At 47.3% G+C, this 15217-nt stretch overlaps 1 protein-coding gene and 1 long non-coding RNA gene across 28 annotated transcripts in view; one reads left to right on the top strand and one right to left on the bottom strand.

The window, feature by feature from the left end:
- Nucleotides 1-15217, bottom strand: part of STX16 (syntaxin 16) — a 37744-nt gene that overhangs the window by 18478 nt on the left and 4049 nt on the right. For 6 of the 27 annotated variants that reach the window (XR_014831714.1, XR_014831706.1, XR_014831705.1 and 3 more), the window contains exon 1: nucleotides 11770-12650. The exons of 3 other annotated variants lie outside the window; for them this stretch is intronic. Coding sequence is in view for 7 of the 24 variants with exons in the window: in XM_085002621.1 (XP_084858747.1) it covers nucleotides 11770-11850 (81 nt within the window). In the remaining 17 variants the exon portion in view is untranslated. 27 annotated transcript variants of the gene reach the window in all.
- Nucleotides 6529-14258, top strand: LOC146395407 (uncharacterized). Its single transcript, XR_014831952.1, has 4 exons — nucleotides 6529-6631; nucleotides 7045-7125; nucleotides 8780-8842; nucleotides 11565-14258. It is a non-coding gene; the product is annotated as an uncharacterized LOC146395407 (long non-coding RNA).

The following is a 15217-nucleotide window of genomic DNA, read 5'->3' as shown; positions in this document are numbered from 1 at the left end:
TTTTTTTTAAGTCTAGGTTTTGGGAAGGAAAAACACAATTGAAGGTAAATGTCAATTATCTAAAATGGGAACAAATACAAACGTTAAAAAAATACATTTAAGGCAAAACAATCACCCTTTCAACCTTGGGAACGTCACTTCCCATTTCAACATGCTGTCTCATTTTTAAGATCCAGAACCCATCAGTGTTCAAGTGGCTATCCAAGTCAACACAGACGTCACAAAGCTGCCAGATTTTTAATTCCCTTTACTTGTCCTTTGCTCCATTTCAACTTAGTCCCCACTCCGAATATATGCTGTTCATTAAAGCTTTTCTTAAATGAACTTGTGCTTCTGAAGTAAAAACAAAACAACATATTTTTTAAGTAAGAAAAAACGTTGCAATAAAATTGTACTCCTGAGAATTAAGAATTTAAGAATTCTGGTCTCTCCGATTTGTAGCTCTAAGAACTACAGGGGTACACAGCCCAACCCAGAGTCACCCAGCTCGACTGCATCAATGCAGGAAAATTCCAACAGATGCTCACAACAGCTCACCCAAAGGCTTCGTGCTGGACTCGTCAAAGTTTTGTGTGTGTGTGTGTGTGTGTGTGTGTGTGTGTGTGTGTGTGAGAGACTTCTGCTTGTGATCCACTCTAGACATTGACAACTGTCCCTTTAAGGAGGCCCAGACAGTGTGGACACATGCTTGATCTACAGACGACACACACACACACACACACACACACACACGAACAGTCTTATAAATCTTATTGTCTGAAATATACAGCCTTCCTACTCTTATAAACCCCTGCCTTTACGAGAAGGCTGATTTAGTGTTCCATAAGATCAAGGAAACGGCAACGCCTCTGTAGAGGTTAGAAAAGTCAGACAGACAGACAGACAGACAGACAGACAGACACACACACACACACCCATCTAAAAAAAACAAACTAAGTTCAGCCACAATGCATTGCTAATAAGAATCAATCCTGACAATTCTGGATTGTCTGTGGCAATGAACATTTAAAAAGTCCAGGAGGGACGCTGAAAATTACAGCCTGGCAGCTCTGTTTCCACCTGAGACAACGTGGGGGCATGTGTGATGAAGTCTGAGCACAGGCATAGCTCACTGGGCCCAGAAGGCTCAGTGCCTTCGCTAATAGACAATTAGGCTTAAGCAATCTCAGTTCTCTGAGGGGTGAATAAGCACGTTGTATAAAAGAGAATCAGGGCTGTCAACACTAGGGGTTTGTTTCAATCTGTGATGGTTTTAAAACAGTGTTCACCTTTTCTGATTATGAAACAATAAGTGTTCAAAATAGATTGTTTTTTAAATGCACAAAAAATATAGAAATAAAAACCTGACAATCATACCACCCAGATAAAACGTTGCCAGTTTCACCGATTTTCCTTTTTTCTCAACTCTTATATAAATCCTCAAAAGAAAAAAAAAAAAAAAGGAAGCAACCACGACACCATGACCTGTGCTCCATTGGTACCGTGCAGGTCACGCCTCCACAGACTCGGGCATTTCAGTCCCATCAACAGACCTGGAGAGGACACTGCTCCCTGTTCACAAACACGGACGCCGAGGGGCTGAGAGACCTTCCGGCAAAAGGCAAAAGGCAGCCAGGGCCCCAGGTCCCCACTGTTTCACTCTGTGGTTTGGGAGCCTGATGTTTATTTTCATCTTGTAACTTTTCCATACTGTCTACAAAGACTTTGGCAACTGGGGAGATGATGCCATCCTAGGAGGGGGCGGATCAGAGCCGAGAACAACAGAGGAGGGGGCCAGACAGAGGACAAGAGCGTGAGGGTGGCTGGGCTTCCTCCTTGGGCCTCTGGGGACGAGGGCCTGGTCCCCCAGGGTGCAGCAGATTTTGGAGCTGGTCTGAGTAGGAGAAAGGACAAATCAATGTGCACACACACTGTGGGAAGGTGCGGGCGATGCTCAGGCCTCCCCTACAAAGGAGTGGGTGTCCACCTAACCCACGCCAGGACCTGGGGTCACTTTCACCTTCGAAGACGGGCTGGAGGCCCTACCGCAGCCTCGGCACAGCAAAGGCTCTGGACCCTCTTCCCCGTATGGCCCCGGCTTCTAGCTCCACGGCTGCACTTGGCAGTAATAGATACACAATTACAATTTGCTGAAGGAGTCAACAAGAAACAGAGAAGATGAATGAATGAAGTCAATAACACACACTGGGTGCACTTCACATCATAGAAGAGGCAGCGGAGCTGGACGGGGGACAAGGGCCAGGACAGCCGCTGGAGCGAACAAGGGGCCACGTGGACCCCGAATGGCAAGGCTGGATGGGGCTCTGAGGACCCTCCAGCATGTGAGGGGTGCGTGGCAGGGGAAGTGGCTCTCCACTCGGGGTCTCGGCAAACAGAGAAGCGACGCTGTGAGTTCAGTGGGTAGCCAGTTTCTGGAACTTGCTGACTGAGGAGGAAGTAGGAGAGGCCTGGAAATAGGCTCGGGCAGCAGAGTCTCCGGGAAAGACGACCATTCACATGGCCCCCGGGTGAGCCGTGTTCAAACGCTTCTTCAAACTAAGCTGTTCTGTTTGTTTACACTTCCTTTTTGGAGCCACAGGGCCCTATTTCCAAACTGTTCAGGAAGGGGTAACGTCTATTCTCAAATGAGGCCGGCTCTCTGTGCCCCCAAGCAACCCCCCCCCATGTCTGCTGGACCGCTGAGCCCCCCTTCGCCTCATCCCCCAGGGCCCGGTGCCCAGGCTGGTGCTGGCGGGGAGCTTCCTAAGCCAGGCATGGCCAGGGCAGCCGGCTCAGTGAGCCACCAGCTGAGGGTCTGTTTTAATACTAATTGTTTTTTAATGACACCGGCAACAAATGCCATGTGCTTTGAAAATATACATCCACCTTAAGAAAAGGGCTTGCAATAGACAGCAAGTTTTCCCCCATCCCACGCTTTCCCTAGAAGGTACCCACTAGTTAAGTTTCTCTTGTCTCTTTTCAGAGATTTCCTACGTGCACATAAGCCTGAGTGTGAGTTATTTTTCTTAATAGAACAAAACATTAAAAAAAAAAAAAAAAAGAGTGGGAACTGTGCGTGTCCATTATTTTGCATCAGGCGTCTCCCCTCAGCCGTGGGTCTGGAGCTCAGGCCACCGCCGCCCTTAGAGAGGCACGCGCCCTTTTTAATGGGTCCCGGGAACGAGAGGTGCTCCATCATGTACGGAACCAGCTCCCACGCAGGGTCTTTAGGTTGTTTCCTGTCTGTTGTTATTATCGTTCAGTTAGGAACCTCACCGTGTCGAAGGCAGTGACCCCAATCCCACCTCACTGTTCACATTTCTAAATTAACACAGAAACAAATGACACCTCCTCCTCTCGATTTAAAAAGGACTCTTCAAAGTGCTGTGAACACGGACCCTCTCCATCTTCTGGGAGAAGTGCTACTAAGTAATGAAAAGGCCAAAGTCGTGCTGCTCGGAAGGGGCCACGTCATGATTAGTCAGCCGGCATCACCAGAGGGCCCCTCGCAAGGTCCCAGTGACGCGGCAGCAGACACCCCAGCAGACCTGGCGGCTCCAGTCCCACTTCCTGAGGGCTCCTGCCGGACGTCACGGCCTCCTGCGCACCTCCGGAGCAACCTCGGGGCACGTGGCTCAGCAGTCGAGGGACCTGCGCGTGTGCTCCTGAAAACAGCCTGGCTCACTTTAAGTGCAAGGAAATGTTCGACTTTTACTGTTTCCAAAGTTGAGACACTTTCCCAGGAGTAGTAAATAATGTTCCTAAGCCCATCTCGAAACCATCAGTTCACTTGGGTGAAAAAATAGTAAATAAATCCTAAGAATTAAATCAGAAAACATGACAATTGTAGTAATTGAAACAAAAGCTAAAATGTGTCAATCAACACTGTTCGCATGTTGCAGATGACCAAAGACTTCAGAAAAGCAGGCATCACTTTATAAACTAACATACAAAAATATTCAAAACACAGTACCTCATCCAGCTCCTGAAGGGACATGTTTTTCCCATCAGCCCATCCAGTGAGGGACGGCAGGCAGAGAGAAGGACGGGGACAGACAGACAGATAAGGTATGGTCAGTTGAGAAAATACTGAGATTTCAAGCAACTCTAAAGTTGACTAAAATAAAGATCCACTCATCAAGGCATCTTAAAAAATCTCCCCCTTCTGATTCTTCCTTTTCTTTTTTTTAAGCTACATCAATATGTGTTTTTCAGTTTTTATTTACAATGATTGTTGTTTTGGTAAATAAGACAGTAAACACTAAGCAGTTGTAAAAATTAAAATACAATAGAAACAAAGAAAACACATTTGCTTTAGTTTTAGCTTCACTAAAATATAATGGCATCCTGTTTCATAAATAGCAAATATCACAGGCAATAGTCTACATTTCCTTTAGGAAGATAAAATAAGAGAGCAAAGCTAAAATGTAATCTTCTTCTGCCAACTAAATGTAAATTTTAACACATACATCGGCCCTGCTAAATGCAGCAAAATAAGAAAATGAACAACCCACAAAAATTGTCTATGGCTGTTTTCAGATAATATTTGAACGACCACATATGTAAGGTCTCTACAAATTAAATCCTGCAGACACAAGAAGCAAGCCGAGAAACCACCCTTCCCGGGAGAGAGAGACAGGTGGTAAAGAAAGGAAAAACTCTTCCCGTTTGCTTGGCGTGTATTATTATTAGTCTAGAAAGCACATGGTTGTTTACAAGGCTATTATAAAAGAAAGTAAACAAAACCAAACAAAAGGTAAGGAGAGTTTTGTTTTTGGGGGTTTTTTTGTTTTGTTTTTTTAAGGAGGAGTAGGAAGGAAGAAGCACCGGCAGGCAGAAGATTAAGTTTCAATTTAAAACTAAAGGTTCTTCTTTCGATCAACGTGGAACTCTATCCTCGGAGCAGATATTTACTAATGACAGATAATGTGAGTGGCTGGGTGGTTGTGTGTGGTTTTTTTACAGTATTGATCACTAAAATAATTAGGAGTGAATTTCAATAATCAACTGTGCTGATTTTTTTTTTTTTTTTTTGATGCTTAACAGTAAAGCCGGAAAATAAAAAACATAGCTTCTTTATTTAAAAATTAGTAGTGCAAATGAACCTGGTCTATCAGGGCCAAAATATGATTAAGCAGTAACAGTGGAACCCCACAGCATTCCTCCAGGTAAAAATTCAGTTAGCTGACATGATAGGAGGCTGAAAGGCCTCTGCATTCCTTCCGCAGTTTGCCAGGAAAGCAAGAGAGCTGTTTACATACACCCCCTGCCATAACGGTAGTACTACAAGATATTAACAGAGAAGATAGTGCTGAATGGAAATCTGATTTAATTACCTTCTACTTTAAAAAGAAAACCTTTTTATTTTTTTTTAAAAGCTTAACATTTTCAGCAAGAAAGCACGGAAGTGTTTTCATTAACACAACAAGACACAAGGCGAGACCCCCAGTTCAGCATCTCAGCCTGCACATCTGCCAGTTCTGCAGAGGCTCCTTGGCGTCTAATCTGTGGACAGAGCACCCTGCAAACCAGGGTTAAGATCTCAGCCACACGCAAGCCTGTCCTCTCCGATTTTTAACCAAGCACACATCCTGATCTTCTAACTTCTATAATCATTAGTTGATAACAGGTGAAATCAGACTCATGGCCTTTTTTTTTAAACACAAACAGGAAAATCAAGCTGCAGAATATATAAATCCATTTCCCTGAAGTCAGGGGGCTGAGATGGGGACAGATTCAGGTGTTCAGGCCTCTTTCCACCTTCCAGTCTCTCTAATTTTATTAACAGTCCAGGAGATTACTAGTGATGGGCAGCTGAGAACTCAGCTCAGAAGCCCATCTTCTTGAAGAGCACCCCCCCCCATTTCACTACTTAAAAATAGGAGGCTTTCAAAACTCCCCCTGCCACCAACTTAAGACCTGAACTAAAACATTTAGAGTTACCACCAGGAAAAACCAAAACAGAGCCCAATGAAAACACGTTACTACACTTCATCAGCTTCTAAATCTTTATAACGTCTAAATCTAGGTTTCTGACCTGCCAATGGCATACAATCAAGCAAATACTGAAAACTCCAAGTAGCATGTGGAATTTATAGTCTAAAGAACTTTCTACATAAAACTGAAAAATAAGTGGAAAGCCATCTGTGTTTACTCAGGAAGTCTGGAAAAGTTGAGCAAAATGAGTTGGAAATACAGGTCTATGCTATAGTGATATTTACTTTATTTCCGTTACTGCCAAAATAAAAGTTTGCCTCACTTTTATCCAACAAAGTACCCTTATTCTCAAGTAAGCCTCTCTGCTCAAATGGAATCTTTAGAGGCAGAAAAGCAAATAGATCTAAAGAGAAATATACAATGATTTCATACTTGGATTCTACAGAAAGAGAACTAATTTTCCAACAGACTCAACGGGGACGAAAACGTAGAACATTCAATATGCAAGTTAAAGATGACTATGTATGGTTATAAAGTAAGATAAAGATGCAATCCTATTGTAAGGAGGAAAAAAAAAAAAAAAAAAGAAGAGTGCTTCCATTCTCCAGGACCAGAGGCCCAAGTCCGGGCAAAGCAGCCAGCCCCACCGTGGCCCAGCAGGAGACAGAGCTCTGGATCGAGCTTGGCCTGAGATCCCATCCCAGCTCCCTGCAAGGTAGGCAAACCCTGGGTAAGTTTCCTGACTCCTCAAAACCTCAGTTTCCGGATCTGTATCATGAAAAAAGCGACAGCACCCATTTGCTAGAGCTCACTGAGGATGAAACGAGGCTGCACGTGGAAAGGGCTAAGCCCAGTGCAGGCATGTGGCAAGCGCTCAATAAATCTTAGCTAATGTTACAGTCAAGACCGAAGAAGGACCTTGGGTTTCTTATGACCATAGTTAATCCTCAGCTGCCCCCCCCAAAAGCACACTGGGTATTATTAAAAATAATGTGCTACTTTCAAACGAATCTAAGACCAATTAACTCTAGCTTCCCTTTATAGATTGTGCATTATTTTACAGCAGAGAATAGATTAGGCTGTAAACACCACAAAGTAGCTCAGATCCCTCTATGAGATCTATTTCAGGAGATCAAAGGCAATCACACACGTCGCACTGCACCTCATCAGATGAGAACAGCACCTCAACGTCTACGTTCATTCGTTCGGGTAAGACTTTCCACGTTTTTTTTGATGATTATTTAACGTCGTAAATTCGCTTTGCCTTCTTAAAGCTAAGCTGCCTGTGGCCGCTTGAAGGAGGGGCTGCCTTAAACCTGCACTTGGCACACAGAAGGCCAAAGTTTCCTCATGGCATTGGAGCTACTTCGGAGGGCTCTTGCGGGAACGTGGGGCTGGCAGGCAGCACGAGGTTGTTGACAGTGTTTTTCTCCCTTTCAAATTAAAGCTAAGGCTGCCAGCCTTGGTCTGGAGAAACACTGTATCATATGAGAACTCCAGAGAGCACTGCTGAATCCACAGGGCCACTAGAAATCACCTAGCTCAAACCCTCAATTTACAAATTAGGTAAAGGATGTCAGAAGCGATTAAAAGCCTAAAGACCTATGTTCTGAGTCGGCCACAGAGGGAGACTTAGCCCTAAATCCCCAGATTTCGGGGAGTCCAGGCTCTTCCTTTTCTTTCATGCTGCCCTGAGACAGCAGTGTGATCGGGCACCCAAAACTGAGGCCAAAACAGAAGGCATGAGAAATGCCAACAGCTGCATGTTGCTGACGGTCTAAAGATCAACCCCCCTTTCTGCTTTTAACAATTAGTTTTATTAATGGCAATACAACCAAGAACACAATTAAGTGGGTTTCTGTTCAGTTCTGCGTGCTGGACTTTAAAAAAACACACAGGGAAACTTAGACATCATTCATAGGCAAGAAACTTAACCTCGATGCCTGAGCCGGGGCTGCTAAGCTAGAGAAAGCTCGGGGAATGAGCAGGCTGCAGGGCTATCTATCACGCAGAAGAAGGCAGAGGCTTCCTGTGTCAGAGACCCTGGGGCCCAGACCCAGAGCAAGGACCACAGGATGCAAATGCAGACAAAGATGGGGTTAATAGAGGCAAAGTCTTTTCTGGTGGTTCAAGAGGTGGCGTGAGGGCTGCTGGAATTTCCTATCGGCCATTGCAGAGTGTGGTCAAGGCAGGCGGGCACAGGGTTATCACAGAGGGGATACTGGGTCAAATGACCTTTAGGTCCCCTCCTGGCCCTGGAGACTTTGTGTTTGTTTTGTCACTGCACATCCTCCTTAAATTCCTGCTTAGCTGTGTGACACGTTTGCCTGAGTGCTGCACAAACATGTTTTAGTGTATGTGTGTAGAGGTACACACAGCAACCCCACCACCACCACCCACCCACCACTAGTGCTTTCCCTCCAACTAGGATACAAAAAAAAAGGACTTTAAATGTTTTCAATGACATGACTTTTCGTGTGCTTGGTTTTGCAGAGTGTGATACACACACGCACGCACAGACACCACCTGACAGTTTCCACAGCTCTCACCTAAAATCAGGATGTGAAAATTCAGATTTAAAACTAAAAAAAAACCCAAAAAACCTATTACTTTAGAGGCAACTTCTTTCTAATTGTGAGATAACAAAGACACACCCCAAAATCAACTTCTATAGCTTCTTCTTCAAACTAGGAGCTAGACATTTCAGTTTATGATTTTTTAAATTAATTGACACTCTAGAATTTAGTTCCTTCCTCTTTTAATTACCTGGATTTTAGATAAATATATACAAATTGTCTTGGAATTGTTTTATTTGTGTTTTTAACATGACAGGTATTTACTTATTTTTTGCTTTTATTTACAGTTTTTCAAACATACAGAAAAGTATGGACACTGTCCCTCCACAAATTCATCAGGAGACGTAACAGTGAGTAACACTTCGCCTACTTTGTTTCCTTTACTGGGGGGCTAAGTGTATAAAATAAGTGATATTCTGACATTTTAATACTAGACATTTCATTAGCTCTCTCTAATAAAACTAACAAATGTACTTAATTATAATTAGTTTAATTCACTAATAATTTCTTAATATCACCTAAAACCCAGTCCATATTCAAATCTGATAGCTCTAATTTTGTTTAATTTGCTACATGATTTTGAAATTTACAAGTCAGAAATGGGGTTTTTAAATTTATATGAGTTAGATATGTAATGAAAAACATTACATCAGTTATTCAATGAAGTTTTTAAAAATTTCTGATATGCTTCTCCCCCAAAATATTTATAACATTTTTCTAATTTCCAGAAAAGATGAAAATATCACACCCTCCATTTAGTCACGTTAGCATCTTGCTATATGATTGTGTGTGTGTGTGTGTGCGCGCGCGCGTGCCTGCGTGTGCGCTGAGAAATGATTTCTGTAGAATCAATTTTGAGCAAGCTGAGAATCTAATAGTTCACCCCTAAACACTTCAGAAATTTATGACATGCCGTGTGTTTTTAATGCACACAATTAAAAAATATAAATGTGTGATTTATTTTTAATTCTGACTTAGGCAAACCATTTTTGTTTAATTGTAAATCTATTTTTTAAATAGTCTGAACCAACTACAAAGATATTTTAAATGATCCAATTGCTTAAAAATGATCTGAAAAAGATTTTAAATAGTCAAACCAATATGTGTTAACATGTTACATGGTGTAATACACAGAAAATATTTTCTAGTGTTCTGCCTTAGACATGTTTTTTCAGTTTGAGTTAGAAATCTATTTTCAAAAATATGTAGGAGATAGCTAAATACATCTGTGCATTTTCTGACATATCTATTTTTCCAAATTGTGTATTTTAGCTACATATTTTAAATTGACTTAGTTTATATATTTTTTAAATTGCCTAACTTAGCAAACCATTTTAAAAACAGGTTTTGACTTAGAGATGCACTTTTAAAAAGCTGCCCGTCTTATTAGACACCAGATTTTTATACCATCTGACCCAATGATTAAAAAAGAAAAAAAGCCTCCTGCTATCCAACGGTTCAGTGTATTTTGAACCTTAAATGATTAAACATTTTAAGGCAAATATTATGTTTTAAAATCAGTTAAAACTGATATCTTAGAAATCTTAACAAGAGTTTTAATTCTGGCTTTTTTTTTCCCCCCATGAGGTAGCATAAAATCAAGCCATTTAAGGAACCATTTAATTTTTACATCCTATTTAACAAAACTAAAGTTCCCTTAAGGAATTTTTTTTTTTTTTTCCCATTCAATTCTACGCTCTCTGTCTTGGCTTATTTCAGAACATTCTTTTCAAAATCAGCGCTAGAATTAGCCCTTTTCCCTTTTGCACTTACTTCAATAAAATCCCATTTCTTTCAGTGTACAAATGTAAAAAACCTTCAAATTCCTGAGCAAATGAAAGCCTAAACACCCCATTTTCTATGCTTTTTGACCTAAATTGACTGTGATTTTATGCCTAAAATTGCTCACACAGTTTAAAACAGCTTTTCTCTATAAGCAAGATGGCCAAAGACATTCTGCACTTGTGATTTACAAAAGGGAAGAAACTGCCTTTGCAGGCGCTCTGCCACTGAGCAGGACAGATGGCATAATTCTTCTGAAGCATTTAGATCAAGTCATAAAGAAAAAAACGAAAAGGGGAAAACAGTCCCTAAGAGGTGAAACAAGGGTGAGGTCCCCCAAACTGAGTGTGTCCAGTATAACCCCCAAGAATACGGTCTCAGCCAGACTCCACTGGCTCTTTCTCCAATGCGCTTCTTTTCAGACTCAGCCTGGCTCCAGCAAGGAGCCCACGACAGACTATAGTTTCAGGTCTTCCTTCACCTTCCAATTCAAGACAGCACAGAGCCCACCAAGGCCCTCTCCCCGAGCCCACCCCCTCTCACCCCCTTATTCAACAGAGCAGGAAACTGAGGTTCAGAAAAGGGAAAGTAACCCTCAGCCAAAACAAACAAACCCCCACAACAGTCATCTTCCCAGGCCCTCCCCAGTAAAAGATTCTACTGCTGGGCTAAGGAAAGGTTCAGGTGAATTAAATAGAAAACCCTGTGCTATTGGGGCGGGGGGTTTAATTTTCACATACACGCCCTGGTTTTTTTGTTTGTCTTTTTGTTTTTAAAGTTCGCATGGAGGGGAACGCTTAATTTCCTGTCTGGGAATGGTAAACGAGGAAGCTAGCACCTTACAGCCTCACAAAAAGAGCCCCCAGGAAAAAAACAGGGAAGCAATTATTCACAGGGAACACGGCCACCCAGAGGGCTGCGAGGCCATTAAAAGAAAACAGGGGGGAAAAAAAAAAATAATAAAACACCAGCTCCTTCCTCGTTTGGGGGAGGGTATGGTTCATTTGCAAGGATTTAGGTCTGAGATCCTGCATCTCGACCCTGAGAACCAAAGCGAGGCTCAGGATGCGGGGGCGGAGGGGGGGGCGGCTAAAACAAAATGAAACAAAAAAGGCCCAAAGCTTCCAAATCTTAGCGCTAAAACATATGTAAATTGGAGGCGGCCGGTCGTGCAGTGACGGCTGGGGGGGGGAAGGGGGAGGAATTGGAAGGGATGCGGAAGTGAGAGAGGGCAAGGCAGAGGTGGAACGGGGGCCTCAAACTGTTGTTTTTTTTTTTTCCCCCATCCAGGGTTATCGCTGCTCTCGGACCTTTGCCAAGAGACCTTGCACTTCCGTGCTAGACTTATCTTCTTTTTTAAACAGAGAGACAGACAGAGACAGACAGACAGGCAGAGCCGCAGTGCACACGGGGCGTGTGTCGGAGAGGCCGCCAAGAGACTCACCGCAGCAATGCTACGTGAATGCAGAGGGCTGGAGGTGGTGTGACTACTCACTTGCTCGGCTAACAGCTGCCGGGTTTGGATGGAATTATTCCGCAACAACAAGAAAGCGTCGGTTAAACGCCTGGTGGCCATGGCTCACCCTTTGTGATTCCCCTCTCAGGGGCCCCCACCCACTTCAAGTCCAGGTTTATTCACTTTCTTTCTTGCAGCTTGGCCTAGTCGGGCCCCCCCTCCACAGAAGCTTCTCTTGACAAAGCCTCAGGCCTTTAGCCAAGCAGGTGCTGCTTCGAGCTTCCTCTGAGCGCAAAGACCCCTCCCCAAATAACCGCCCAGGCTTTCCAATTGTCTGAGTCCCCCTCCCCACGACCTGCTTCGATCTCTAAGCACTTAAATCCCCCCAATCCTTGCGTTGCTAGCCAACTTCCCAGAGACCCCCTCCCCAATCCGACCTCGGATCTACAAGCGTCTAACTCGCCAATCCGGCTCTGGACTGGGAGGCTCTGAAGCCCCCTACCACATTAGTCTCTGACACCCTTTAGGGCCCTGGTTCCCTCTGGTTCCCTCGCTCTAGCAGGGCTCACACGCGTCTGGGCCGTGCCCTGAGGCCTGCCTCTGGCTCAGTTCCCCCAGCAGAGGCCGGGGAGGCCTGGTTTAGGCCCCCTTTGGCCAACCCGAGGCCAGGCCTGGGCCCTGGGCTGCTGCTGCTCCCCACTGGGGCCTTGTCGGAGCCTGCTAGGGCCGGGGCCCGACCTCCTGACCCCTTCCCTTTGTGGGCAGCCCGCTTCTCCACTGCCACAGCAGGCTGCCGGCCTCCAGGAGGGCAGCAGGGCCTGCCCCCACGGCCTCCTCACTCCTCTTCTCCGGCTCCCTCCATCCCCGGATCTGCCTGCTGCTCAGCCCCGGGCCGTTTCCGTGCTACGGTCCCGGGTTCTGGCGTTCCCCCTGGCCCTCTTCCTGTCCGTCTCTCGCGAGTGCCCCCCTGCGACGTTCACAAGCCTTGCTCGCAACGTTCCGGGCGCGGGAGATCCCTACCCCTCTGCCCCGGGGCACGGGCGCGCTCCGCCCTCTCCCGGGGTGCTCCCGGGACCGCTCGGTTTCCCCTTCCCTAACTGGGCCTAGGCACCGGGAGCGGGCCTGCGGGCAGGCCTGAGCCTCGAGAGCGTGGCCCCCACGTTGCAGACAAGTGCCAGGGGCCTTGGCGCGCTTATTAGAGTGGAGTCGAGCGGCAGGCAAATTTGGGCTCCAGCAGCGCCGAAGTTTCGAGACGCGCGCGGAGTTGGGGAGGGAGAGGAAAAGTTGGAGACGACTGCCTCTGGAGGCCGAGCACGCTCCACTGCAGGCGGCGGCTCGCGCTCGCTTTTTTTTTTTTTTTTTTTCCAATTCTGAAAAAAAAAGATGTATCAGAAAAACAACCAGGAGGGGGGGTAAAAAAAAAATGCCAAAGCTACAGCTAGAGCTCCAGGCCGCCTGGGCCGCGCCGCTGCTGGCAGCCGGGGGGGTCGTGGGGGGCGCCCGCCCTCCCCGGCTGCAGCTTTCTGTAGGGGGCACTGCAGGGTTGTAGAATCTCAAGTGGAAAAGTTCCCCGAAACTTCGACAGCCCCCCGCCCCCAACAACTTTTCCCTACCCCCTGGGCCCGCGTGCCAAGCCTGGCCCCGCGCCCCCGGCGCCCCCGGCTCGTTTTCCCGCAGTCGGATCGGGTCCGGGAGACCCCCCACGACCCCGACACTCTGTTGGGTGTCCGGATAGGCGGGATTCGGGAGGGGGCTCCGCTTGAGCGCGTTGGGATCCAGCTACCCGAGCCCGAACGCGGTGGGCAGCGGCCCTGCGGTCACCCCGCAAGGGAGGCCAGAGTCCTGCGGGGTGTCTGGCCCCGGGGCCACGCCACGAGCCGCCCAAGGCCACCCCACCGGTGGCAGGAGGTTACCCTATGGGCGCCCCCGAGCCGAAGCCCAAGCCAGAAGCGGCCTGGGCTGGGCGCGCGGGCCTGAGCGGGTCGGGATCGCGGAACGGCCTCGCCTTCCCCGGGCTCGGGGCTCCGGCAGGACGGGTTTCCCCTACCCCGGCGAGCCGAGACCACCGCGGGGCTGCCGGGCAACGCTCGCGAACCGGGTCTTAACAAAGGAAAATCGCCCTGCAACCCGGGAACGGCCCCCATCCCCGCATTTGTTCCTGCATTAAACAAACTTTACACACACGTGTGTATTTCCCGAGTGTTTCCCGCGTACTAAGAGCCGGGCTTGCAGAAAGAAAGCAAGCAAAACGGGAAACAAAAGCCGGTGTCGGCGCTCACAAAGGGCGCCCGCCCGGGCGGCGCGGAAAGCCGCGCGCGGCTGTCAGCCGTACCCGCGGGGCGCCAGGCGGGGTCCCGCCGGGGCTCCGCCGGATAGCTGGCGACCCAGTGTATATACACATATATCATTTTTTGTCCCCAAAGGAGAATGTTTCTGTGCATCCGTCGTGTAACTAAAAATCAGTGTGAAGCATATCTTCGGGAGGGAAATATCGAAATGCATAAAATAAAGGAAACGGGAGAACCGGAGAGCAGGGCTGGCGCGTTCGTTTCGAGGAAGGGGCCGTGGTTTCCAGAGCCCGGGCGGTGGGAGAAGGAGATGAGCGGGGAAGGGGCGCTCGTTCGCGGACTTCCGCGGGCGGTGGACGATGCTCGGGCGAGACAAAACCTCGCAGCCGTCTCGCCGCCGCGTGTCACCGCGGACAGCGAGCTGCCTGCCTCGCCGAGCGGGAGGCTGCAGCTGGATGAAGACGCTGCTCTTAAGGCAGAGACCCTCATGGAGGGAAAACGTGGGGAGCCTGTGTGCGGACCCCCAGCTGAGCTCGGCACCCCGGGAAATATTTGCCGAAAGCGGGCGAGTCCTGTCCCCACCCCGTGAGCGGTCTCCCGCCGGGAGACCCGGCTTGGGGCGCACGGCTAAGCCCCTTCTCCCCTCTTCGGAGGACAGTTATTGTCAACAACCGAGCCGGTGTTTCGGAGAGAACATCAGACATCAGATTAGAAACGAGATCCGCGTCTGTTCCTTTCTCTCCCGCGCTCATCACCCTGAAAGCGGGGACATGTTTACTTCTGGCTGTGTCTCCCCCGGGCTGGAGCGCGATCTTCCTCCTGCTCCGGCACCGTGTTTTATTCATCTTTGTACCCTCTGCCATCTCGTCTATTTGGGACGAGGCTCCGGATAAATGTTTTTTAAATAGGTGCACGCACGACTTTGAGACCCGAGATTCGGTCCCCAAACTCTCTGACCTCCCGCAAGTGACTTTTTAAGCCTTTAGCGCCCTGAGCCGTTAGGAAAGGCAAAATGTGAGGTTTTAATAAGCCTTGTAATCCGTGCCCTGGGCTATTGTGCAGATCCAATGAGATGAGTGAAAAACCTTTGTAAACTAGCGGGTGCTGAGCAAATATTATATAGGGTGCTTATGCATTCATTCCCTTCGCGCTAATGCTTAACGGAGCCCTTCCTGGGCTTTGTGTTTCAGCAGATGGTG

This window comes from Sus scrofa, chromosome 17 (assembly GCF_054392235.1).
Source record: "Sus scrofa isolate SSC_HxYL_T2T_F1_AM1 chromosome 17, Sscrofa_HxYL_maternal_Yorkshire_Landrace_v2.0, whole genome shotgun sequence".
Taxonomy (NCBI): Eukaryota; Metazoa; Chordata; class Mammalia; order Artiodactyla; family Suidae; genus Sus; species Sus scrofa.
This window is presented reverse-complemented; position numbering and strand designations above follow the sequence as displayed.